The 27,212-nt window shown below is 41.1% G+C and overlaps 1 protein-coding gene and 1 long non-coding RNA gene across 8 annotated transcripts; one reads left to right on the top strand and one right to left on the bottom strand.

The window, feature by feature from the left end:
- Positions 1-878: 878 nt before the first annotated feature.
- Positions 879-4,680, bottom strand: LOC133486192 (uncharacterized). Of its 3 annotated transcripts, XR_009790958.1 has the most exons (6): positions 4,541-4,680; positions 3,122-3,278; positions 2,875-2,935; positions 2,213-2,508; positions 1,204-1,360; positions 879-1,116 (listed from the first exon to the last, which is right to left on the bottom strand). It is a non-coding gene; the product is annotated as an uncharacterized LOC133486192 (long non-coding RNA). The 3 variants fall into 3 exon arrangements; XR_009790957.1 differs by having other exon boundaries at positions 1,204-2,723; XR_009790956.1 differs by having other exon boundaries at positions 1,204-2,508.
- Positions 4,649-27,176, top strand: klhl21 (kelch-like family member 21). Of its 5 annotated transcripts, none has more exons than XR_009790942.1 (7): positions 4,651-4,815; positions 13,391-14,455; positions 18,794-19,199; positions 19,317-19,389; positions 20,556-20,904; positions 26,533-26,593; positions 26,694-26,770. XR_009790942.1 is itself a non-coding variant. In XM_061790914.1 (7 exons), the coding sequence occupies exons 2-7, from the start codon at positions 5,190-5,192 to the stop codon at positions 26,996-26,998; spliced, it is 1,950 nt and encodes a 649-aa protein (XP_061646898.1). In that variant the 5' UTR covers positions 4,679-4,815; positions 5,177-5,189; the 3' UTR covers positions 26,999-27,176. The 5 variants fall into 5 exon arrangements, 4 of the variants coding, with proteins under 4 accessions (XP_061646881.1, XP_061646884.1, XP_061646898.1 ...); XM_061790914.1 differs by lacking the exon at positions 20,556-20,904 and adding an exon at positions 5,177-5,229 and having other exon boundaries at positions 4,679-4,815; positions 26,694-27,176; XM_061790897.1 differs by lacking the exon at positions 20,556-20,904 and having other exon boundaries at positions 4,649-4,815; positions 26,694-27,176.
- Positions 27,177-27,212: the final 36 nt, after the last annotated feature.

The raw sequence follows: 27,212 nt of genomic DNA, 5'->3' as shown, positions 1-27,212 counted from the left end.
TGTGTGTGTGAAAGCATTTGAATAGTAAGTGTGAGAGCTCCTGAATAATGTCCCTAAAGGTCCCTCATATGTTTCTATGTTTGTGACATAGCAAGTTACGAATTATTCAAGTACCTGCCCACTTCATGGTTGCTACACGCCTACTCATCTGAGGAAAACTGTCTGTTTGACAACACGACTGCCCCTCATAATGCTACACACAAACACACACACACACACACAGCTTGCGTGTTCATCAAAGGACTCGTTTTTCCTGAACCACCTGAAGGGAGCGTGTGGCAGTTCACAACATCATGCCGCCCCAATTGTATCTATCTGCAGCCTCTCCGTGTGCTTACGCCCACTCGTATGGTTACGCCCACTCATGTGGTTACGCCTCTCCTCTTGGGTACGCCCCTACGTGCCTACGAGGCGGGCATGTTGGGAAGGAAAACATTTATGAGTTTGAAATGACAGATTGTATGTCAGTGGCTGAATAATTGCTTCAAAAACCTTTTTAATTGATGTCATTGACTTTGGATTTCGGAATCTAAGAATGTTTCAATAATTCAAAATACTATAATTACATTTAATGAAGGGAGTTAGTCTTCAAATTATTTACTTACAATTAAAACTTTGTGTTCCACCACAAGCAATTAAAACTTTCTGCGTTATATAATTTTCCAAACCTTTTCCAGACCTACTGACCCTAATATGCTGTCCATATGAAGCCTGTAAATAGATTTATTTTTTTGTAATCTAAACTGGGTTACTGGGAACTGGGAAGTCTTTCATTGTAAATTTTACTGTTCCTACACAAATACTGTTTTTATATGATAACTGTGGAGCTTGTATGGAATGTATATGGTTTTGTAACTTCAGATATTCACACAAAAACATGAATCAAAAGTAAATGTATTTATGTATTTTTTTATAAGTCCCTCCAGAAACAAAAAACAGTCCATCGAGCAGCATCCTCCCATACTGTCGCCGTCAGACTGAAAACTGAGAAGTTCTCCTCTCTTTCCCCATCATCGACCTTTTGTGTCTTTATAATTATTATGACATTGGACACAGGTGGCAGTGACATTGGGGATTCTGTATGTGTTCCTATGTACAGACTCCAGGTCACGACACCTGTTAACAAAAAAACAAAATATTCAAATATATCTGTATAGTATCACTCACTCACTCACTCACTCACTCACTCACTCACTCACTCACTCAATGTCTAGCCAGTGAAGGTGTGCTGCATTGTGGAACGTCTGTAGTCTGACTATAACCCAAAAACGGTGCAGGTCAGAGCCAGTGCACGGATCACACAGTCCCCATCCTGAAGAACAGCTTCAATGAAGATACTCCTCAAAATGGAATCCATCAGCTGTGAACATACAGTGTAAATTATAAATTAGCTAATGTCTAATATTATCCTCTTTGAACAATTATAGTATCATAAAACAATTATTTATCAACACTTGGTAGCTTTCAGATTTTTTTTTTTTTCTGATTCTCAAATAAAGAAGTGTCAAGTGGGCACTCAATGTAGATTTGTCTGATGACTAGCCAGTGAGTGTTTGTCATCAGCTCATAAATGTGCTTCACTTCCATAACTTTAAGACAATGAAATATTGATGCGTGCCTAAAAGATGGGACTGACCACTACCCTGGGAGAGGACTTGACCGCACCTTGACTGGCCTGTATCAAAGAGGTCTGGGGTTCCTTAAAGTGAATGGGACGCAGATTACATTTTGGAGATGTATGTACAACAATGATAAAAGGAGAAGCGGCTCAGAAAATGGATGAATGGATGGATGGATGGATGGATGGATGGATAGACAAAACATGCTGCCCCATAGTCCGAATATATCTTCGGTGTTTAAGAGACCAGTACCCTTCAATCTCCAGGTTCTCCAATAGGATTGTGCACCACCACCTATGCACATCTGGCATGTCATGCTAAAATAGCATAAGTGCAATACATTTTCAGTAGGCTACAAAAAGGATTGTACCAGGCCCACAAATTAAGATCATACAAATGAGATTATACATCCATGTGTGAGAAGACATGTGAGAAGAAAAGTTTTTAAATTTAAGAAGAAGAGAAGAAAAGTTTTTAAATTAAAAAAAAAAAATCAACAAACCTAAGGGTAAGGGGCTAGGGGTGGAATAATGAATGGCTAATTAAACATGCTATGGTGATATACAATATATGTGTAGTAGTATCATACTTACACCTCCATCCATCCATTTTCAACACCCCTTATCCTGGTTAGGGTCACGGGGTGCTGGAGCCTATCCCAGCTGACTTTGGGCGAAAGGCGGACTACACCCTGAACTGGTCATCAGACAGTCGCAGGGCACATATAGACACGGACAACCATACGCATTCACATTCACACCGTCACTGAGTGGGAACTGAACCCACGCTGCCTGGACCAGTCAGGCGAGTGTACCACTACACCATCAGTGACAGCCATACTTACACCAGTAAAGTCAAATGGAACCCCCATGACAGTATACCAGGAGTGCTGCAAAATGTGCAAATAAATATAAACTTTATTTTCTTTGTATGCATGACATCACAAAGCTGATGAGTCTTATGCCAGTGAAGGAAAGGTATAGCTGCATGTTTGGAATATGAATCACTGTTGGACATTTGTTTCCCCCTCACAGTCAAGCTTTAATTTACCACTAACATGAATATACCACAGTCATTACTGCCATAATTTTGTGCAGGATGGTCCTGTAAAAATATGTAGTCAATTAGCAAGCAAGATACAAAATCCAACAGTTTAAATACAGTATCAAACTATCTGTGTAAGCATCAAGCATTAGCCCAAATCATGACATTCACCATGATTGGAAGATGTTTTAAATTTTTGTTTTGTTTTTACCTCTATATCAAGGCTTGAGAACTCTGATCATGTTCCGGGTTTCATGTGCTGGCCAACATTCCTGTTATTGATTTAAAAAAACAAAACAATGAGGAATCACATTGGTAATATATGCAGAAATGTTTTTCTTATTCTTACTATTAAATACTAAAAAAACATTCATTTTCATATTGCCATAATTTGCCTACCATGAAAAAATAGCTCAATACACAAAAAATACATGGATTATACTGGATTTGAAACATACCTCTCTAACAAACAGCTGTCTTTTCATGGGTTTGCATATGAGCCAAAACATATGCATACTCCCCCCTTTTAAAACAAATGTTGCATTTGGATTGTGACTGTGAGCCTTCAAAAATGGATTGTGGTAGGCGCCCATCTTTGAAGATGGTTGGATGGAGCTGAGAACAAACACAGGGAAGATTTATTTATTTATTTGCACCTAACCGGATTTAATCAAAAACTCAAAGGTCGGGTTGTTGGTTAGCTCGGTGGGTAGTGCAGGTCACCCAAATACAAAGGCTGTTGTTGTTGTTGCCTTTTGTCATTCCCCTTCTCTCTGATTCCCTATTTCCTGTAACTATTCAGTTGCAATGTCAATTAAAGGCATACCCCCCCAAGAAACAACAACAAACAAAAACTCTAGAGTCATGTAGGTATTGTCCAATACGGCCAAATAATTTGTCACATGACGTATTGTAATTGTCTATTCAGACTGGTGTGCATTCATAAAGAATAGCAAAAAAATATATAAAAATAAAGACTTTTTTGATTGAAGGAACTTTGCTAAGGTTGATCAATTACAATTAAAGAAATGACAACATACAGGAACATCTCAATAAATTTAAATATGTTTGAAAATTACATTTAGTTCAGTACTCATACATTACATAGCTTCATTAAACATTTGGAAAAATACTTTCCAGAGGGCAATTAAAAAAAAAGTTTCTTGATTGTCTGTTATATAATATTCTAATTGATAGGGGTGGTGAATTTTGGTTTAGTTTGCTGTAAGCTGTAACCATCGATATAATACACACACACACACACACACACACACACACAAACACACAAAATTTATGAACCATTTTCACCCTGATTGTGTGGAGTGCATCCCTATAATATGAATTTCAAATTTTGAATGGAGCTACCTAAATAAATAGTGTGTCTGATGTATCTGTAAATGCAAAAAATATATATATATAAATAAATAAATAAAATTGTGTTCATATACAAATTCTTAACGTTCGTCTCATCCAAAAGTAAGGGAATCACAACCAAAACTGTTGTTATTGTTACACTACAAGGGAAAAGTGAAACCCTAACGTTATGGAGTAAGCTACGTGCTGCAACGAAGACCTGTCCGTCGTGGTTGCATTACTCAATTAGACCATGCTAGGAATAACAATTACATTAACAGCGTTACGGTGGATTCACCATTTACAAGTTAGCCATACTAATTTTGAAGGTGCCATTTAATGTGCGTACACTCGCGCCAGTTGAAGCTTCGTCCATGTATACTAAAATGACGAATATGGTCAGTAAAGGAAATCACAGGCGTAAACCTATGCATGATAGTGTTGCTGATTGATCCACAGCTATATGTCGCGATTTTAGTGTTTTAAATCCTTACATTCATTTGATGAAATAAATTGCCACTTACAGTCTGATCCGCCATGTTTTTGCTTGCTCTTTTCCACAATACTATTGGCTAATACATGACGCCCACGCCTACGTCATTTTTGGTAGTTACGCCTTTTCCCTTGGTTACGCCTCTTTACAATGTTACGCCTCCTCCCCTCACGCTGCAGATGGACCCCTCTCCCGAAGGAGGCCGGACACATCTGCGACATCAAAGTTTCATCACCATTCCATTTGTAAAGGCTTTTATTCACAGCTATCTGAATATTTATGAGGCCAGGGCGAGGACAAACACTGGTAAGTTGGCCATAACGGTCGTTGTTTTCACCAAACTAGTCCACACGGCGAAGAGTCAGCACGACAGTAGCCTTTTTTTTTGAGTGGGGGTGGATTGAATTGTGACGTCTTTAGATTCGCACGCACGCGAAACAGCGTTCAACTTTTAACAGTAACTGAAAATATCCTATATAAACAGTCTTTTTTCCATTTCACGTCACAAACGCCAAAACGTCATAAATCGTCTGTCGGGGAAATAAACGCAGTGAGTTGAGTAGTTATTCGCCAACCCCGGAATTTGTGATTAACCCTGTTCATCGTTTTTTAGTTTTCACATTAGCATAAAAGTATGCTAATAATTAACATTTCTGTGTCTCTTTAGTTCTTCCTGTTGTATGAGCTCCGCCTTGTCTTTGAGCGTCAGAGTCCGTTTAGGTACAGTAGTCCTGTTATTACTTCTGTGCTTTATGGGTGAAAGTTTTGGCATGCGTTCCATCACTAATTTGAGCCTCAAGTCACAGTGTGGTTGTTCATTGGAATGGACATGTATGGTGCGTTGCACGGCTTGAAGGAATGATGCAAGGCACAAGCTGACTAAGTGCAAGTCTTCACTGCACGACGAGGAATGACAAGAATGTAAGAGGCACACTAGTACTTGGTATGTAAAAAGTATGCCTGAAACAAGCAAGAACAAATACAGTAGGATAAACATCTTTTGGAATTAGCTACTTTCTTGATGAAAATAAAGATGTATTAAATATACAAAATAATCATGACATAAAATTATATATCTAATACAAATAATATCAAAGTAAATACACAAACAAAAAGAGGGAAAACCCCATGCAGGTACAGAGAGAACATGCAAACTTAAGACTTGGAGCCTGGATTTGAACCCAGGACCTGAGAATTGTGAGGCAGATTTGCTAACCTGTCATCCACCATGTCAAGTGAAATACATTTCTTATGAAGGTAACGAGTGTATCCGGTCGCATTTGAGCTGAGAAAGCCCAGTGATCGTAAAAGATGGGATGCCTTGCTATCGGAATACAAGGTTTTATTGCAGTAGTCTGACATAGTGCAATTTGTCTTGTAGTCTGATTACATTTTGCCTGTCTCAGACGTGTTGTCTGTCCGACACTGCTGACATGTTTTTTAAAATAACTTTACACTGCTGACAAAATAACTTTATTGGTTGTCAGATATTTACAGTACTACGTCAAAAGACACGCGACAAGGCTAAATATAAACTAGGTTTTGAATTCAAATATACTGTACACCAGTCACATAGTGCAATTTGTCTTGTAGTCTGATCCACGCATTACATTTTGCCTGTCTCAGACGTGTTGTCTGTCCCACACCGCTGACATGTTTTTAAAAATAACTTTATTGGTTGTCAGATATTTACAGTACTACGTCAAAAGACACGCGACAAGGCTAAAAATAAACTAGGTTTTGAATTTAAATATACTGTACACCAGTGGTTGGCAAACTTTTTTGCTCAAAAACCACTTTGCCAATTTGACAGGCGGGCCAAGCCAGGGCCAGATGCTCAAATATCAAAAATAAACAAACAAAAAAAAGGCATTGTTGTGTTAATACTTAGATTTACTTTTAACGGGAACAGTGTTGTTTTGTTGATCAAATTTTTTTGCCGGTGCATCAAAGTCTGGTGTTAGTTTTGTGGCAATTCTCAGAACACATCTGAGGTGTTCATCACTCAGCTGAGATCTGTAGCATGTTTTGTTGGTGTTCATCACACTAAAAGTCTGTTCACACACATGTAGAGCCAAACACCACCAACATCCTCTATGCCATCTTCTGGATTTTTGTAAATTTGTTTGCGCTTAATGAAGCATAAAACTCAGTTTGAGAGTTAAGCTCTTTTAAGACCGTATCACACTGGAGATCAATCAGTTCCATCTACAGCTCCCGTGAGGCTGTTTCAGGGTCTTGTGTGACTGAATCTTGGATGGCAGTTTGTCAGAAAAAGGTGTTTTGCTGAGCCTGAAAGCTTGATTTTAACCGCTGAGCCATAGCCATCAGTTCCTGCGTTGATTGGCTGTTAGCATAATCAGCATGCTTGGTAGAAAAGTGACGGCTGATGTTATATTCCTGTAAAGCCGCAATGGTTTCTTAACAAATTAGACATAAAGCCTTTGACCGGACTTCATTGAAAAAGTATTTAGTAGTCCATTCTATATTAAACACTCGGCACTAACTGTCGACATTTCTTTTCTTTGGCCCACTCATGGTTGAAGAAGGGTTCAGAGCAGTAGCAGAGTAAAAACAGAACAGCCCAAGCCAAGTCAATGTATCACTACCTACTGCGCTACCTGGTGGAAGCACTGGGGATTACAGGACAACCTGGTGGAACCACTCGGCGTTACAGGACAAGGTCAAATGAACGTAGTCATGATTTTGATATGATTTGGGCGATTCTGTACCAATCTTTGGCGGGCCGGATTAAAATGATCAATGGGCCAGATGTGGCCCGCGGGCCATGGTTTGACCACCACTGCTGTACACGATGGCGACGCGGATTAAATGTCTTTTGCGGAGCCGATCAATGAATTATGACATTAAAGCCGATCATCATAAAATGCTAATTATCGGCCGTTACCAATGAAGCCGATCAGATCGGTGTAAAGTCTAGTATTTCGGGCCATGTCCACGCGTAAACAGCAAATCTACTTTTTCATTTTCCTGTACTAGTTAGTTTGCTGCTGTAGTATACTGTAATGCTTCTACAAGAAGTCACCAAAAACAAAGAATAACAAGCCTATGCGATGTTAACGTAAAGTAATGGCAGGGATTGAGAAGAAAAGGAGACATTTTTGTGGACTGATGAAGAGAGGCCCTCTGCTTCCGAAAAACAGCTGGTCGAATAATTCTCCACACATGAAGAGGTCCGTGATAATTTCCTAATGCCGCAGGACCCGCTGATATGGTGGGGCCAGAGCGAGGACAGGCTTCCCCGTTTGGCCAAATTGTGCAGACTTTTTTTATTTTTAATTACAATACTTAAAAAAATATCAATGACTTGACTTTCATCACATTAGTTTTGTCGTAATCTGAAGTCATATTACCGCTAAGAAGTAATGTTTGAAGAAAAAACCTTAGCTGTAATACAAGTGTATATACAAGGAACAGCTCAATAAATTCGAATCAGGAAGCCTTTATTGTCATTATATAATATATATATTTTTAACTGAACTTTTAAAATAGATGGTTAAAAAGCAACCACACACGCAACTTAGATTAGCGCCACGTACCTTCATCCGATTGATGTGTTGGCATTGTTCGCCGGTCGGCTTCATCATGTTAAGATCCTGCATCCACTCGTTCGTAAACTGCACATGAGATGCTAACAATTTATAATTCTTAAAGCGCTCCAAAGAGTAGGCACACCACACACGAGGCACATATATATTATAAAACAGCAACGTCTCACCATACAACAATTGGAATGACAAAATATGAAGTTAACAGTGAGGCAACACCGCGACCAAGCATGTCTTCAGTAGACTTTACACCGATTTTATCGGCCTGATCGGTATCGTCCGATAATTAACATTTTATGCTGATCGGCTTTAATGTCATAATTTGTCCGCAAAAGACATTTACCCTGCGTCGCTATTGTGCACAGTACATTTGAATCCAAAAGCTAGTTTATTTTTAGCCTTGTCGCGTGTCTTTTGACGTAGTACTGTAAATATCTGACAGCCAATAGTTATAAAAAAAAATAATAATAATAAAACATGTCAGCGGTGTGGTACAGACGACACGTCTGAGACAGGCAAAATGTAATGTGTGGATCAGACTACAAGACAAATTTGCTTTTTCACGATTGCATTATGTCAGACTATTGCAATAAAATCTTGTATTCCGATACCAACAAATCCCATCTTTTACGATCACTGTTCTTTATTTTGTCAACTCAAATGCGACCGGATACATTCGTTACCATGGCGACGACATCGCACCACGTGTATTATAAGAACAAAATGGGGGGAAACGTGTACCGATAGTCACCGGTGCTCGGGAGATTACGTTCATTTAAGGCCTGCTTGAGGTATTTTCTTGTACTTTTAATACGATACGGCTTGCAAGCAGGCAGCAAAAACGTTATGTAGCCTAGCAAGCTAGTGCTAGCACTAATGGTTGTACGTAAACATGCCGCCGTTATGTTGAATCACGCTCTAAAGTTTCGGTGTGGGTGAAGTCATTTAATTACAATAAAGTAATTTAATTACAGTAAGTTAGCACCCATGATTTCTGTCATGTAATGTTGGTTTGGCCTGACTGATTAGAATAGATGATCTGACAAGAACGGTGATTTCCAACCTTTATGGAGCCAAGGAACATAGTTTACAATTGAAAAATCTCACGGCACACCAACAAACAAAAATGTCAGGAAAATGGATACATTAATTACTCTATGTACTTCCTGCCATCTAATAGAAAACCATTCATTTGTTTTGTCTGTCACTATGCCTCACTGGCATAAATAGATGAACAAAGCTACATTACTTACTGTAAATATAATTTTTTGAGAAATTAATTACACAAGTATATACAGTAAATGAACAGGTCATTTAAATAGACACATTGCTCCATCTTGTGATCGGATCGGTCATCGGTTATCGCTGTTTTAAACTTGCTGATCGGCCCCAAAAATCCTGATCGTTTAAAGCCTAGTCTTCATTTGTTAACAAGAGCCCCATAGCGCCCGAAATGGTGATGCAACGCGGCATAGCGGCACGTTTCCAAGCCCTTACTTGTTGAGGAGAAAGCTGGCAACTTCAGCGTCCCTTTTCTCTCATGAGCTCCTTCCTCCTCGTTAGTCCGATGTTTATCCTCTTTTAAATGATCCACTGTTTAAGTTGGATTTTTCTCTTTCTCGTTGATGGCGTAGCTGTCTCCATTGCATATCCATGGTCCTGTATTTTGCTGCTGCAGTAGTGCAGATTTGCCGGGCGATGGTAATAAGATGATCTTCTCCAGTGTCTAAATCTCCGCACTGAAACGCAGGGAACTGCATAGTTATTTCTGCGTTTTGTGCTTCTTGTCCCCTTACAGCGGCTGTAGTTTCAAGATGGCTGACTGTCAGGGCGCTCCTCTACTGAGTCACCACTCTTACGTAAAAATAAATCTAAAATTCTTCGCTTTTGAGAATGTATCAGATTAGTAGGTCATATTGAGGTCATGATACACCAATGATAACACATAGAAACACAGACATCGATTTTGGCCAGTAAACAACTGATAATGTTACACAGTGTACCTTTAAAGCACGTTCAGGGAGGGCAAATTAACATTCTACTGATTGCAAAGTACAAGTTCCTCTATGAGGCTAGCGGCATTAGCTTCGATTATCCTCTTGAGGTAACACTAACACGAATTCCTCTGCGTTTCTTGAGTCAGGCGGTGTTGGTCGCAGTTTCTCCTTGTGTCATCACAACATTCTGTCTTGGGATTTTTTGGTAATAAAAGAATTTCAGAGCGACACTGAAAATGCAGTTTTGGGCCATTTTCGTTGGGCAAAAGTTTTCAGTGACTTACAAATCTGTACTCGCCCGAGCGGGCCAGTGTTATACATAGGTGGTGGCTGGACATAGCGGCGTAGTGGCTCTGGGACACCGTTAATGTCGGACCCTGTATAGTATACTATAGTATAGATGAACTGAGCGACCTTGTGCTGGTCTGCTTCAGTAAGTAAAGAGCTGAATCATGTGCATGTGGCTCTGGGTCAGCGACTGACTGCAGCTGTTGCATGTGTTGCCAGTCGCCACTGGAGCATGGTGCCACACCTGTCTAACATCCTTTGTGTTTTTCTTTTTTCTTTTTCTTTTTTTCCTTTGATCACCTTGTGGATGATTGTCAACTTCTCAGATGATGCCCTTCTCATACTCAGGAATGTGCAGTACATCTAATATGAAATTATCAACTCTCATGTAGTACTTTGACTAAAACTACTTTTACCTGGATGGCAGTTTTTAGGTAGGTTAATTGACAACTCTAAATTGCTCGCAGGTGTGAATGTGAGTGCGAATGGTTGTTTGTTTGTATGTGAATAATAAGTCAATTGGGTTACTTCCACACACATTGCCTTTTAGTTCATAGGTTTGATATTGATACTGGTTATAAAGAACCTCAAGTCAAATGTTCATTTGAGTCTATGCTGCGGGCTGCTAAGAAATTGGATGTTCATAATTTGGACACCCTTTATTTAAACCATGCAAACTTTTTTTTGACCCAGCCCCCTAAAAGAATCGGAATCAGAATTGTTTGGAATAGGAACTTCTCAAATTCAAACGATGCCCAACCCTAGTTGGGGTTATAGCTATAAGACTAAGGAGTAAATAGATAAAATAATTATAAAGTAAGCATATTCAGAAATATGACTAACAAGTAAGTTATGAATTCTGGGCCATCCTCTATAATATAATTTCCCCAAACCATTGGTCAAATTCCAAATTGTATGACAAATTTTATGACCTCAGCGAGGTTCCATTCACTGTACCTTGCTTTCCAAAAGTTAAATCAAATCCTGGATTTGGATGACTGTGATGTCTGTAAAATATGAAGTCGCGTGGCAGGATTTCTATTTACAGCTGTCTGAATTTTCTGACTGCTGCTGTTAGACTGGTGTCATTGCTTCAAAATACAGCATGAGCTATTTTCAGGAAGAGTAGAGTAACAAACATTATGTCTTCAGCATGATGTATTTGTGTACAGCCCAGACGGGCTCATAAGATCATTTCAGCAACATGTCCCAACCTTCTTACCGTGAATGCTTGAAAGTCATTCGTATACTGCCACATTCCCTCCTGCAAAGTCGAGGACATGAATCTTTGTATAAACTTCTTGTAAACTCACTATTTCACTGTTGCCCTATTATCCATGCAAAATTCAGAGGTTTAATATTTGCCAATTGTGTTGCATGTCACACAAAATGGTGTTTTATTATACGGATTCTGTATGAGCTGTAATCAGATTCCGCCTTTGCCTTTTTTTTCAAGCTTGACCATGTCAGCGCCAGTATCTGGAGTGAGGTATAAAATGCTTGTCTTGTCTTCACAAATATGGTTGTGCGTGCCTGGACAAAAGTTGCCAAAGACATACAAACATGGAAGGTGTTCCCTAAAGAGTGGAAGCTGCAAAGGAGGGATATAAAATTTTCTGCAGGGGTGATGGCCGTGCGTCTTAATACATTTTCCCATATTGTAACGAGTTAAATGGAAGGCAGTGTGAATGGGCTAATCTTTTTTTCGAAGAAACCATTTCCTGCACACTGACCAGGTCTTAACATGGGCATGGAATTATCTGTTTTTTTTGCAGTGTAGGTGGGTTGTATACAGGCCTAGTTCGCCGTTGTGGAGAGCATTTTGATTCCTCACAGAGCTCCATGTGTGGCTGTATTATTGAAACCCTGTGTGGAATGCTGCTAAGTCTCTTGGCCAGAGATCAGCAGCTTTATTATGACCTTAAAGCAAACCTCTGTAAGCAGATCGCTTCTTATTTTAAAGAGGAAATGATCTCCAAATGTTAACAAGGATTTTGTGTATGTGATTAATGATGCTTCATGAATGTGTTTTAAAAAAGATTCATGATCCTTGAAGAGACTATTATAAGTTTGATCCCTACTGTCTAAAAGTCAAGTACAAAATTATTTTAAAGCTACACGCCTGCACTACCTACTGGTGCAAATTTGATAGTGCCCCCCCCCCCCCTCCAGAAGTCAAACACATTCCAGGAGGCTTTCTCACTGTCCATTGGTGCCTATTTTGAATTCAAATTTCCACAAAGAATAATACAACTCCAATCTCTTTCTAATGTTGAACTTGTGAATAGTTCACACTGTACATGTACTGTTTTATGTCCCATTTATGTTTTTTGTCTGCAGCCATTCATTTTCTATACCGCTTATTCTGTTTAAGGTCACATGTGAGGACACACATACCAACAGACAACAGAATAATCATTTAGTCATGTGCATTTGGTTGAAACAGAATTTTGAGGAAAAAAAACACCAAAGATAGAAACTTAAAAGCACTAAAATAGAAAGCAGTATCCATGTGTACCATCCTGGTGTATTAAATGTCATGGCAGCTGTCAGGGTGACGCCATCATTATACAACTGCAAGCTGCATTAAGGATTTTATAACCGGAAGATGATGTGTTTTGGACCGTAGCTTTGCACAAACTGACTCAACCACAGACCCATGAAGGAGGGGTAATTTTGTGTCCCCTGAGTGCCCCCTCACAACAAGCTAGGTGTTCTCCTCAAGGCCCCATCTAGACCCCCCTTTTCACTGGAAATGGACACTGCTGGTGTATTTATAGCCTCAGCACACAAACGAGCTGCCTGTCTTTAGGAAAGAACTATTCATATCAATCCGAGCTGGTGAATGTTATAGACTGTTCTTTCTGAGCCTTGCTGTTTCGTGGGGTACAAGAATTAACTTTCGGGATAACTTTGAATTAGTTGACAGGTAAGTGTCTTGAAATGACCACAGTTTCGCATTTACTACCACTTGTCTCATTGTGTGTCCAGCTTTCTAATTCATGTGGTCCTGAACTTTGCTTTCAGATGTTAACATCTTCCTGAGCACAACCATTAGAGACGAGATGGAGAATCCCGTCTTACAGACGCAACCGTCCACCCTGGCGTTTTTTGACACGGCCCACGCCTTCAACCTGCTGCGAGGAATTCATGAGCTCCGTGCAGAGCGAAAGTTTTTTGATGTGACTTTGTGCGCAGAGGGCCGTGAGTTCCACTGCCACCGCACGGTCTTGGCTGCTGCCAGCACCTACTTCCGGGCCATGTTCACCGGTACGCTACGGGAGAGCATAATGGACCGTGTGGTTCTACACGAGGTTTCGGCTGAGCTTTTAGGATTGCTGGTGGACTTCTGCTACACAGGACGGGTCACTGTCACGCAGGACAACGTGGATCTTCTGCTGAAAACGGCAGATCTGTTTCAGTTCCCGTCGGTCAAAGAGGCCTGCTGTGCTTTTTTGGAACAGCGTCTGGATGTTTCCAACTGCTTAGAAATCCAGGACTTTGCAGAGGCCTACGCTTGCCGAGAGCTGGCGGCCAGTGCACGCCGCTTTGTCCTCAAAAACCTAATGGATCTTGCTAAAGGGACAGACTTTGAGCGGTTGCCTTGGAAGCGCCTCCTTGAGTTTGTGTCTGATGATGAGCTGTGTGTGGACAAAGAGGAGACTGTTTATCAGATCGCAGTGCGCTGGGTGAAGGCTGACCTCCAGCGGAGACTGCACTACTGGCCCGAGCTCCTCCAGCAGGTCCGACTCCCTTTCGTCAGGAGGTTCTTCCTTTTGGCCCATGTTGAGAGCGACCCCCTTGTCTACCTTTCACCCACCTGTCTCCGCATGGTAAACGAGGCCCGTAGCTTCCAGTCCTGCGAGTATGACCGTCATGACAGGCCTTGCCGCCGCATGCGTCCACGGCCTTCCACTGGACTAGCCGAGATCTTGGTTGTGGTGGGAGGTTGCGACCAGGACTGTGATGAGTTGGTCACCGTCGACTGTTTCAACCCGCAGACGGGCCAGTGGCGCTACCTGGCAGAGTTCCCGGACCACCTCGGAGGGGGCTACAGCATAGCTGCCCTCGGGAATGATATGTATGTCACTGGTAAGCGCTGGTGTACCATGTTTGTGTTCTCTCTTGACAAAGTATTTGAAGCATTTTAAGCCTAAATGTGATTCATTTGACAGAAAATGGAAGCTAAATGTATCATGCTGCTGCAGTTGAGGGAATACCACATTTATGTAACGGGGGGGGGGGAAGTAGAACCTTTGAAATCAAACACAATCTCATCTGGGTCGCTGGCTGTTCTCTGATTAGTTAAAATTTTGAAAAAAACATTTCCAATTTGAAATAACTGTTCAAGTGTAAAACATTCAACATTAAAAAACCTATTTAAGAGCAAACGTGCCTGAACTACATTATATAGAATATAAACCACTCACCCTGATGACTATGACAGGCTTACATTCCGTTTTTAGTCTTTATTTATTTTCCATATTGTACTGAGCAGCAATGACAGACGCGTACCACTTTGTTACACATGATTAAATACAACACAAAAATATGTCAGACTCAATAAGCTGAGGTAGCATGATGTCTGCTAAAAGTATACTGTACGAACTAATCGTGTATTTTACCTGAAAATCTTGGTCGCTTTCCAGATTGTTTCTTTCAGGTGTATTTATGGAAAACCGTAAATGAGATAAAGGGGTCTTTTTTTGTTATCAATGTCATCATTGTGGAAAATGAACCAGGAAGTGAAGGCAATTGAGTGAAGTGCATAGGTCACACGTAAAAGACACTAACCACAGTGATGGTTGGTGTAAGTCTGCATTGGCTTTAAATAAACTGCAGAATGATTACGTCAAAGTGAAGCAGAACATGTTGTGCTGCCAGGACTTCATCATTACGAGCCACTGTGTCCCCCTCCGAGAAAACATACAAATCCTTTGCTATGCTCATGCAGGACACTTGTAACTTTATAGCATTGACTCACTGCCAGCCAGCACTATGGTCAATAAGAATGCTTCTGGTATTGTCTGTTAATTAACATGTGGGCCTGACCGATTAATTGTTAGGCCGATAATACCTGTTCACCTGTGGAATATTCCAAACAGGTGTTTGTTTTTTTTTTACCATTCCTCAATTTCCTCAGTCTTTTGTACCTCCCCCCGTTCCATCGTATTTTGGAATCTGTCGCAAGCATCAAATTCAAAATGAGAGAATATTTGAAAAAAAAAAACAATGTTCATCATTTTGAACTCTCGATATTTTTGTCTTTGTGGTGTATACAATTGAATATAGGTTGAAAATGATTGCTAAATCATTGTATACTTTATATATTGTATACTTTATATATTTACACATCATCCCAACTTTATTGGAATTGGGGTTTGTACTTGGACTCTGTCTAGAGTCAGTAAAAAAACAACAACAAAAACCTGTAAGTTGGGGCACTCATAAGTCTTGTTAATGTACTTTTATGAAATCTAGTTTTTACTCAGGGTTATGCTAAAATAAAGTACATTTATGTTCCCTATGAAGTTCCCCCCACTTTTGTAAATTCCTATTTTATTCTCAGCAAGAAATTCACTTCCAGAACAGTTTGTCCAAATTTGCCATATTTTCAAAATGTTGTCAAACACATTACCTCGGGACAGTTATTGCAGCATATTTTGTAAAAGGAGAAAAATAATTATGCATACTGTTCGATTGCACAACATAATCATTACTCTACAATCCTAATTTGTCAAATTATGGCTTCAATATTTATTTTAATGTTTTTATTGCAACAACCTTGTAATGGTGGACTCAGTTGCAGCCCGAATTAGTAGTAACGTATATGAGATTTTTATGTCATCATCAAAAATATCTACAGTGAGGCAAAAAAATATTTAGTCAGCCACCAAAAATGAGGGGAAAAAATCCATCTTATCACATTGTCTGATTTTTAAAGATTTTATTAGCAAATTATGGTGGAAAATAAGCATTTGCTCACCTACAAACAAGATTTCTGGCTTTTACAGACCTGTAACGTCTTTAAGAGGCTCCGCTGTTCTCCACCTGTTACCTGTATTAATGGCACCTGTTTGAACTCCTCAGTATAAAATACACCTGTCCACAACCTCAAACAGTCACACTCCAAACTCCACTATGGCCAAGACCAAAGAGTTGTCAAAGGACATCAGAAAGAAAATTGTAGACCTGCACCAGGCTGGGAAGATTGAATCTGCAATAAGTAAGCAGCTTGGTGTGAAGCAATCAACTGTGGGAGCAATTATTAGAAAATGCAAGACATACAAGAACACTGATAATCTCCCTCGATCTGGGGCTCCACGCAAGATCTCACCCTGTGGGGTCAAAATGATCACAAGAACGGTGAGCAAAACTCCTAGAACCACACAGGGGGACCTAGTGAATGAGCTGCATAGAGCTGGGACCAAAGCAACAAAGGCTACCATCAGTAAACACACTACGCTGCCAGGGACTCAAATCCTGTGGTGCCAGACGTGTCCTCCTGCTTAAACTAGTACATGTCCAGGCCCAGCTGTAGTTTACTCGAGAGCATTTGAATGATTTTCTGGAATGTTTTGGGTTTTTTTCCTCATTTTGTCTCTCATTGGTGAGGGAGGTATACCTGTGATGAAAATTACAGGCCTCGCTCATCTTTTTAAGTGGGAGAACTTGCACAATTGGTGGCTGACTAAATACTTTTTTGCCCCACTTTATCTTTCGATTAAACAAACAAATAACATTTTTGATGGATTGAATTGGATAGTTTATGCATGGACAATAGTTTAAATTTCTACTTTGTGAATGTACTTGTATAAATGTCTACTCTTGCATGCTATTTGTATTATATATTTATATTTCCTATGTCCACTATTGCTACTGAGATGATGGAAATTTCCTCATTGTTGGACTGATAAAGGTAATTTTATTTTATATTCCAAATATTTATTATTAAAAATAACATACTATTAACCTGACCCCGTTCTCAGATAACGTCTCCAGTGACGTATTAATTTCTGGTTCAGGGGCATCTTGTGAGGCCATGAATTATTTTACATTTATATCTCCAGATGCGTGTTAGGGGGAAACTGGGGGGTGGTGTAATAGCGTGCCCCAAGCAGCCTATTTTTTCCTTTTTTTAAACATTCTAAGCTTAAATTTTAAACATTTTAAACGTTCAACGTATTTATTTCATCAAAGTCACCATATTTTCGTCACGGCGACGTACTGGCTGGTAATGTCGGACGTTGTCTCCCCCCACCCCACCCGACTATATCCGGAACAATCAGTGTTACGGCTGTAACGAGTCAGCGTCCAGTGATTTCCGTAACAAAATACGGATGTTCCATAACATTTGGCAGCTCTGCATGAAACCATGCAAGGTCTCATAATTGAGTTCATGCCAAAGCTTTTGTCATAGATTTTGTACAGGAGTCACTGATTGTGTAGTGGTTCACAGTTCCCACTCTGTGACGGCATAAATGCTATTTGCCCTCTGATTGGCTAGAGATCTGTCCGGGGCAGAGAAAATGGATGGTTGTACAGCATGATGCTGCGTTCACACCGAAAGCAAATTGGAGCATTTGCGCGCTATGATTACATGTAAAGTTGATGCTGTTTGCGCACAGAGACAGAAATCTATGCTGGGCAACGATGCGTTTGATGTGATCTGAGTTGAGTTGCGAGTGTGTGGAAATACGCCGCTTCTGTGCATTTGATTGCCGTGGGGAGATTTGAGATATAATCACAAATCGCATCGTGACAGCCATTTGGCATCAAGAATGGGGAGCACAGGGCCAGTCTGGGGAACGGGACGTGGCGGTGGTTGCTCAAAGCGCTTTGTCGGCGGCCACAAGAGTCACAGGCCGGCGGGGTTGGAAAGGGGAGTCATTGGAGGAAGAAAAAAAAAAAGGAACCAGCCTGCTCCTATGCTCATCCATAAAATCCAAAATATTGGGGCGATTGCGCTGATATTTTCATAGATTGAAGGGGGGATATGGAGAGAAGTCCACATAAATTTGGTTGACGATTGATTGCAGTTTTCTGACATTAAGTGACAATTTTTTTCCATCATAAAATAATACGAAATAAATCTAAACACTTATAACGTCCATAAAATACAAATATTGGGCTGATTTTCTGATATTTTCTAAAGTGGGCATATGTAGAGATGTCCACATACATTTTGGTGAGTATTGATTCCCGTTTTCACCGGCCTTGGGAGTTGCGGGCTGGCGGTGCTGGGAAGGGGAGTCATTTAAGGAATAAAGAAAAGGGGGGTTGAGGGGGTAGGAACCAGCCAGGTTGACTTGTTGCGCTGACCGTGGTTGCAATCAAATTCGTGCGAGGGAAGCGAAGCGAATTAACTTTTGCATGCGGTGTGTGCATAGCATTAGAATCCAATGTCATACCTTCTTTTTCCTCCGGCAGGCGGCTCTGACGGCTCCCGCCTCTACGACGGCGTGTGGCGCTACAAGTCGAGCGTCAACGAATGGACGGAGGTGTCGCCCATGCTGAAAGCGCGCGAGTACCACAGCTCATGCGTCCTGAAAGGTCAGCTGTACGTGGTGGCGTCGGACAGCACCGAGCGCTACGACCACACACTGGACTGCTGGGAGGCCTTACCGCCTATGCTGCACGCCATGGACAACTGCTCCACCACCACGTGCAACGGCCGCCTGTACGCCATCGGTTGTCTAGCCGGGGAGGACACCATGGCCGTCCAGAGTTACGACCCGGACAGCAAACATTGGTCCGTGGTCAACTGCGGACAGCTGCCCCTGTGGTCCTTTACCCCTAAAACGGTGACCCTCAATGGCCTCATCTTCTTTGTGAGGTGCAGAGGACTAACTCAGTTTTACGTGTGAACTGAAATGTTTCCGCTTTTACACTGGAAGCTGCAGTAGTACTACTTGTTCGGGTGGACGACATTTGACTTCTGTGTTTCTTATAGGGATGACTCTGCAGAGGTTGATGTTTACAACCCCCTGAAGAACGAGTGGGATAAGATTAGTCCTATGAACCAGGTTTGTGTTTTATCTTTGTCAACCCGCTGCATGCTCCATCTACGCAGATGCGCAAACTATTTGCGCCAAGTGTAATTTGGCAGTTTGGTGATGAAGTGCTGTCATCTCAAGTAAAAATAGAATTCATGCTTTTACTTTCTTGCTGTGCTCCTTCAGAGACAGGGCTGCCACTTACCCAAGTAGTGGGGGGGGGGTGTAATAGTTATAGATCTGTATGTTTACAGATTAAACTAGACAATTATAAAGATTTCTAGGTCAGTCATGCATTGTCTTTTCGCGATTCATGGCAGGGCGGGTAATTAATGGACTAAAAGTTTAAAATTTAATCATGGTTTATCAGTATACCACTATACAAGACAGTGATTCTCAATTTGGTACCACAATAGTTGTGTGTGATTGATTGAGTGTATATATAATATGTTTGTGTGTGTGTGTGTATATATACATATACACACACACAAAACATACATATATACACACACACACACACACACACACACACACACACATATACATATACATACTATACTATGTAGTGCCGTTCCGTCACCTGTGGTTGTCGTAGTTGCCCTGTTCAAACTCACAGCTTTACTGGCCAAGTGCGGTACCCAGCAGGGTGGAGACGCCTTTGTTGGTGAAATCCTTCGGGCTGGCTGGTGGTGGTAGTTAATTTATTTAGCGTTCTCGTGCAACCTAGATATCTTTGGTCTCCCCTTTGAAGCTCCAGGTGCTGGTAATTCAGCGTTGGCATGACAATGCAAATGTCTGTGTCTTGCTTCTGATGATTATGGCTGGTGATTCACTTAGCGTCTGTATGTGAAGTTACGTCTCGCCACTCCGTGGTCGTCTATCTCTGTGGGAAGAGCGAGTCTCACCGGAGACGGGGGTGCTGGGTGTCATCTTTTCATGGCGTGTCCGCTACACAGTTGTGTGTGAGAAACTTTATTACTTTGGTTAAGGGACTTTAAGGTAATGGATGTTTTTTATTGTTCTTGACTTTTGTAAAAGTGGATCGCGACTTGATTCCAAGAGGAAATTGCGGGTCCCAGGTTGACAACAGTGGCTTAAAACATTGCCTGTACAGTTATTGATGATGGGGCAACAGCTTTTAAATTACTTGTTTATGGGGACATGACCTGATGCTGTGTCTGTCGTTCTCCATTCAGGTCCACGTCGGAGGCAGCGTGGCCGCGCTGGGCGGCAAACTGTTTGTATCCGGGGGTTACGACAACACGTTTGAGCTGTCGGACGTAGTGGAAGCGTACGACCCGGCAACTCGCACCTGGAGCGTTGCGGGCCGGCTGCCTCAGCCCACCTTCTGGCACGGCAGCGTCAGCATATTCCGTCAGTTCATGCCTCTAGTGTCTAACGCCTTTGAGCCCACCAGCGCCCCAGACGGCAATGCCATCCACCTGCACCGGCACCAGCGTCACCAGGCCCTATACAACCTGAACAACAATGTAAACCAGGACATGAACGCAGCCCACTGAGTTTTGATCCGCCCATCCCAATGCTGTCAGTTTACTTTGACTTTACCTCATCACAATGCTGAAACGTGAAGGCGTTACCTGACCTTCGCTAACTTAAGGATTTGAAAGAGGATCTGGGCCTCTCAGGCCTGAAAGTGTTGTCATATATGTACATGCATGAGAAAAAAACCTAGGACTAATTGCATTTGTGATTACATTGTAAAACAATTGGCAATCGCAGCATACACCGTTCCAAGAGTAGAGCATTGGGCAGCATCAACTTCCCATGGAGCCTATGAGCCTGATTTAGTAAGATCCCAAATAGTGGGTGCTAAATTGCATGTTTGCACTTTAACAGATTGCGCAGGCATGATCTAAGATTACGGTGCAATTGGCAAATGTGTAATTGTGGAGATTGCCATATAAATGAGGGTTTTGTTCTTTGGGTAGCTCTAATGGTTTTAATCATGGACAATTTGGGATAGCACCGCAAGCACTCGAAGTTTGAAGTGATTGAACTGGAAGTGTTAGTGGAAGTGTCAAGCTAACATTAACAAGTTACAGAAAAGCTTATGAGTCCTGTAATTCTGGGGAAGCCAGTAAACTGCATAAAAGTCATGTTTTCTTTGATTTAACTTGCCCTAGCATTGTGGGAATTTGTTCTGTCTGCCCATCCTGTGTAACACTGTTTAAAACTTGAGACAACACACATCAAAAACTGCTTTGGGAGAGGCCAGGACCAATTGTCGTCGTGCGCTGAAATGACCCAGACACAAGAAAATTCAGACTTGAAAGTAGTTTTTGATAGCACTGGGGAACACGATTTTTGTTGTTAGGTCTGACAGCTGTTTTTAACTAATTTTTGGGTGCGGAATCCAAAACTGATCTGTTTTTCTCTTATCACGTCAAGTTTTTGAACTATAGATCCCCATTTTCATAAAAAAGTGTAAAATACTGTACTTAACATATGTGCTTGTTTTATAAAACTTTTCAAATATTGACATACAATGAAATATGAACGGAACAGGCATGACTGCAATATTTATTTATAACACTATTATGGTTTACAAATGGCGGCACGTGGACGACTGGTTAGCACATCTGCCTCACAGTTCTGAGGATCGGGTTCAAATCCCAGCCGCGCCTGTGTGGAGTTTGCATGTTGTCCCCCGTGCCTGCGTGGGTTTTCTCCGGGCATTACGGTTTCCTCCCACATCTCATAAAACATGCATGGCAGGTTGATTGAAGACTCTAAATTGCCCTTAGGTGTGAATGTGTGCGCAAATGGTTGTTGGTTTATATGTGCCCTGCGATTGGCTGCCGACCAATTCACAGAGTATAGCCCCCCTCTCGTCCGAAGAGCCGGGGTAGGGTCCAGCACGCCTGCGACGTTTGTGAGGATAAAGGCCTCTTCATACTCGCACGGCCGTCAACGCCCGCTTTGCATCACGTGACCGATGCATTGGCCCGCGCGGCCCCTCTGCGTCACTTGAGTATAAAGAAGCCTTAAAGCGGTACAGGAAATGAATGGATGGATTGATATTTTACAAAGGATATGGCACAAATCCTCTTAATTCCTACTATGCTAGCTTTCTGTTTACAGATATTGATAGTACTGACCTATTGGAAGCTGCACACACCTCTCACCGCACTGTCTCAATTGTGACTGCACAAACAAGTTGCCACGTAGCTGTAGAAGTGACCAATCATAATCAGCTGGCAAGTGTTACTACAGCTATTCAGTAGAATTTTGCTTGTCTGGAGGGTAAGCTGTGGAGAAAAAAACTTGACTGCAATTTTGGAATCGGCATGCCAATTTTAGTTTTAATAGCATAAAAATCTAACTCAACAGAATCATTTTTTCCTAATTGTTCCCCAGTGTAAGTGATATGACATGACTGCTCCTTGTGACTGGTTCCAAGTCAGCCCTTAGATATTCCAAAGCTCCAAAGTTGCATTGCTCAATAGATGTCTCAATTTGTGTTTCTGGCATTTCAAAAAACATACACGCAATAGATGTCTCAATTTTTGTTTCTGGCATTTCAAAAAACATACACATGAGCAGAAAAGATCCGTTCCCTCCATCACCTAATTTTGCCTACGCCTCCTCACCACAGTAACCAGTCAGTGAGGTTATGCACAGCAGACATGGTACTTAAAGATGCCATCGGCTCAGCATAATATAAAGGACATTTTTTGTGTGTGTGTGTGTGTCATATTAAAATCATATGTTGTGGGGGGAAAAAAAAAAAAAAACTGGATAAACTAAAAAAAAAAACATTGAATTGTTGCAGTTTTGGAGGACAGTGGTGGCCATGTTTGCCTCATAATTTGAGATGTTCTGGATTCAAATCTCTCTGCTCACTGTGTCTTTCCTTTGTGTTATGCTTTGGTCATACATTCCAAAAACATGCATGTTATGTTAATTCAAGACTAAATAGCCCATCGGTGTCCAAAAATTATAATCTTTATTGTCTTAATTAATTTTAAGTATTTAACCCATTGTCGGTGACAACATGCCTAGTGAATTTATTACTTATTTAACCACTTGGCTAGCATGGTCATACGACAAATGTGAATTGTTGTTTGTCTGTGATTGGTTGGTGACCAGTCCAGGATTAATGCTGTATGGATAATGATATCACAATTTCAAATTAAATTGGAATATTTGTCAAATTGTTCAAATCTACCTGGGAGCATGCATCCGACCCATTGATTTCCTGCTGTCAACTGCTCAATTAACCTTTCCATCTCCCAGGATTAATTTGCTCGTTACCTGGGTTAAAAATGATGTAAACACACTTATGATGACACTAATTGCAGTTGCGCACGTTCTCAGTTGTGCACGTTCAGTCCTCAAGTCGCAACAGCTTGCCTAAGAGCAAAACTCCCACTCACACTAAAACCACTTCATAACACTCAGATGTTTCTTTGTACTTTTATTTGGTTGGTCCAAGGATAAGGGACTGGGCCGTTATGAAAAGTTAAATTAAGGTGCACACCTGCTGTGCAGCATTGATGTGATTGTTCCAAAGTATGCAAGTTCATCATGAATATAGTTCTGACGAGGTGCATACAGTATGTGCTTCTGTCAGCTATATTTAGAAGGCATGCTACGTTTACTAAAACTGACAATGGGTTGATACAGAGCATACATACAGTCCCCTCCAAAGGTATTGGAACAGCATGGTCAATTCCTTTGTTTTTGCTGTATACTGAAGACATTTGGGTTTCAGATCAAAAGATGACTTGAGACAAAAGTTCAATATTCCGGCTTTTATATCATGGTATTTACAGCTAGATGTGTTAAACAACTCAGGACAGAGCACCTTTTGTTTGAAGCCACCCACTTTTCAAGTGAGCAAAAGTATTGGAACAGACAAAGTGAATAACATTTAATATTAGGTGGCATTACCCTTACTTGCAATAACTGCATCAAGTCTGCGACCCATTGACTATTCCAGGCCTTTACTGCAGCCTCTTTCAGTTCTTGTTTGTTTCTGGGGGTTTCTCCCTTGAGTCTCTTCAGGGTGTAAACTTCATGCTCTATTGGGTTAAGGTCTTGACTAGACTTGGCCAGTCTAAGACCGTCACTTGTTCCCCCTGATGAAGTCCTTTGTTGTGTTGGCAATGTGTTTTGGGGCATTGTCTTATTGCATGATGAAACTTCTCCCGATTAGTTTGGGTGCATTTTTCTGTAAATTGCCAGACAAAATGGGTTTGTAGGCTTCAGAATTCATTCTGCTGCAAAGACTAGTGAGCCCGTTCCAAAGGCAGCCATGCAAGCCCAAGCCATGACATTACCACCAACCACCATGCTTCACTGGTAAGCTTGTGTGTTTTGGATCATAAGCAGATACTTTCTCTCTCCATATTTTGGCCTTTCCATCACTTTAGTAGAGGTTAATCTTGGTCTCATCAGTCCATAAAACTTTGTTCCAAAACTTTTGTGGGTCATCTCTGTAATTCTTTGCAAAATCCAATCTGGCCTTCTGATTCTTTTTGCTGATGAGTGGTTTGCATCTTGTGGTATGGCCTGTATATTTCTTCTCGAAGTCTTCGAATAATGGATTGGGATACCTTCACCCCTACCTACCCTGTGGAGATTGGCACTGATTTCACTGACTGTTGTCTTTGGGTCACAAATATTTCCATCATCAACTGCTGTCGATACCCTTGCCCAACCTGTTGGATGTCTGTTGCTAAGTACACCAGTAGTTTCTTTATTTTTCAGGACATTCCAAATTGTTGTATTGGCGATGCCCAATGTTTGTACAGTAGCTCTGATCGATTTTCCCTCTTCTCTCAGCTTCAAAATGGGTTGCTTTTCTCTCATAGCTCTCAGTTCTTTGTGTTTGCTTAACAGCAACTGCAGTTTTCACAGGTGAAACCCAAAGCCAAAAACAAGCACTATCTAATGTTTAAGCAATCAATCTAAAAGGCAACACTTGAGCAACTAGAAACACCCATCAGTCACATTCCAATACTTTTGCTCACTTGAAAAGTGGGTGGGTTCAAACAAAAAGTGCTCTCGCCTGAGTTGTTTAACACAGTTAGATATAAATACCATGAAATAAAAGCTGGAATATTGAACTTTTGTCTCATATTCATCTTTTCATCTGAACCCCAAATGTCTTCAGTATTCAAGAAAAACAAAGGAATTGACCTTGCCATTCCAATACTTTTGGATGGGACTGTATAAACTAGACATACGTAGAGGCCATTACAGTAGTTGAGTGACGCTAATTTACACAATTCAAGTGATTCACTTCCTATAATGTGCATGGAGCAGCCCCACCTTTAAAATTGTATTCATGGGAAACTTAATATATTGATGTCTACATTAGGGATTGGCATAATAATCAGATTCCTACTGTGTGGTATTGTTGCTTGATGGCATCTTGAAGCAAACGAGGCAAAATGGAATGCAGCACTTGATCGCAACCGGCAAGGTTGCTGTTAATTTTGCCTCAACTAGGTAATATAACGTCAGCAATGGGAAATGAAGCTTCCCTTAGCGAATGGCGCCTTCGTTGGCCCCAACCGGAAGTGGAACTGGGTTTCGACTAACCTGGCACAGCTTTTCTTACATTTCTGTCCCTTTGCCTTCAATGTAAATGTATCACTCCATTTAATGTTTACAGTTTGCTTAGCTGGAAGTGAAAACAAGGTGAAAGTTTAAGCTCATGTTGGTTAGCCTCTTGCTAATCGTCAGTTTGTGGTAATACTTTATTTTATTTTTTTACAAAAACAGATGCATGAGGTTTTATATTGAAATATATTATAGAAAGCGCAGTGTGATGCATTCACCTTGAGTGTATAAATGAATCATAATGTTTAAAGTGGAAAATCAATCATGAGTCTGTATAGTGTTTTCATTCTAAGTATAGATGGGTTTCAGTCTGTCTTTAAAAACAAAGAGGAAGCCCAGTGATAATTGATTCATGTTTTCAAGAACTTGGTAGGGGACAAGAATGCTGCCCTGAGGAGGTCCTGAAACCTTATTAATTTGGACTGTTTATTTTTACCTTTAATATTTCCAAAAATGTGCATTAGCTCATACACTTTATCGCTTAGGTGTTCAGTCTGCCAGGATGGCCAATGGTAAATCTCTCTCCATTGCCTTCACTGTGATTGCATCTACAGGTACTCAAATATCTTATCTTACCTTCAGATTGGGGGTGTCCTATGTCCAAAAGAAAAAGCCATCAAGGAATCCAGCGTGGACTGCTTGTGTATGTATATTTATAGGTCTCGAGCGATTATTTTTTTAAATCAAATTAATCTCGATTATTTTTTAAAACAAGATTAATCACACACACCTGTCCAATACAGTCCCAACAGTGAAGCGTGGTGGTGGCGGCATCATGCTGTGGGGGTGTTTTTCAGCTGCAGGAACAGGACGACTGGTTGCGATCGAAGGAAAGATGAATACAGCCAAGTACAGGGATATCCTGGACGAAAACCTTCTCCAGAGTGCTCAGGACCTCAGACTGGGCCGAAGGTTCACCTTCCAACAAGACAATGACCCTAAGCACACAGCTAAAATAACGAAGGCGTGGCTTCAGAAAAACTCTGTGACTGTTCTTGAATGGCCCAGCCAGAGACCTGACTTAAACCCAATTGAGAAACCCAATTGAGCATCTCTGGAAAGACCTGAAAATGGCTGCCCACCAACGTTCACCATCCAACCTGACAACTGGAGAGGATCCCCAAATCCAGGTGTGAAAAACTTGCATCATTCCCAAAAAGACTCATGGCTGTATTAGCTCAAAAGTGTGCTTCTAATAAATACTGAGCAAAGGGTCTGAATACTTATGGCTGTGTGATATTTCAGTTTTTCTTTTTTAATAC

This window comes from Phyllopteryx taeniolatus, chromosome 1 (genome assembly GCF_024500385.1).
Source record: "Phyllopteryx taeniolatus isolate TA_2022b chromosome 1, UOR_Ptae_1.2, whole genome shotgun sequence".
NCBI classification, from domain to species: Eukaryota; Metazoa; Chordata; class Actinopteri; order Syngnathiformes; family Syngnathidae; genus Phyllopteryx; species Phyllopteryx taeniolatus.
Note: the sequence above shows the minus strand (reverse complement) of the source record. Positions and strands in the feature narration are given on the sequence as shown.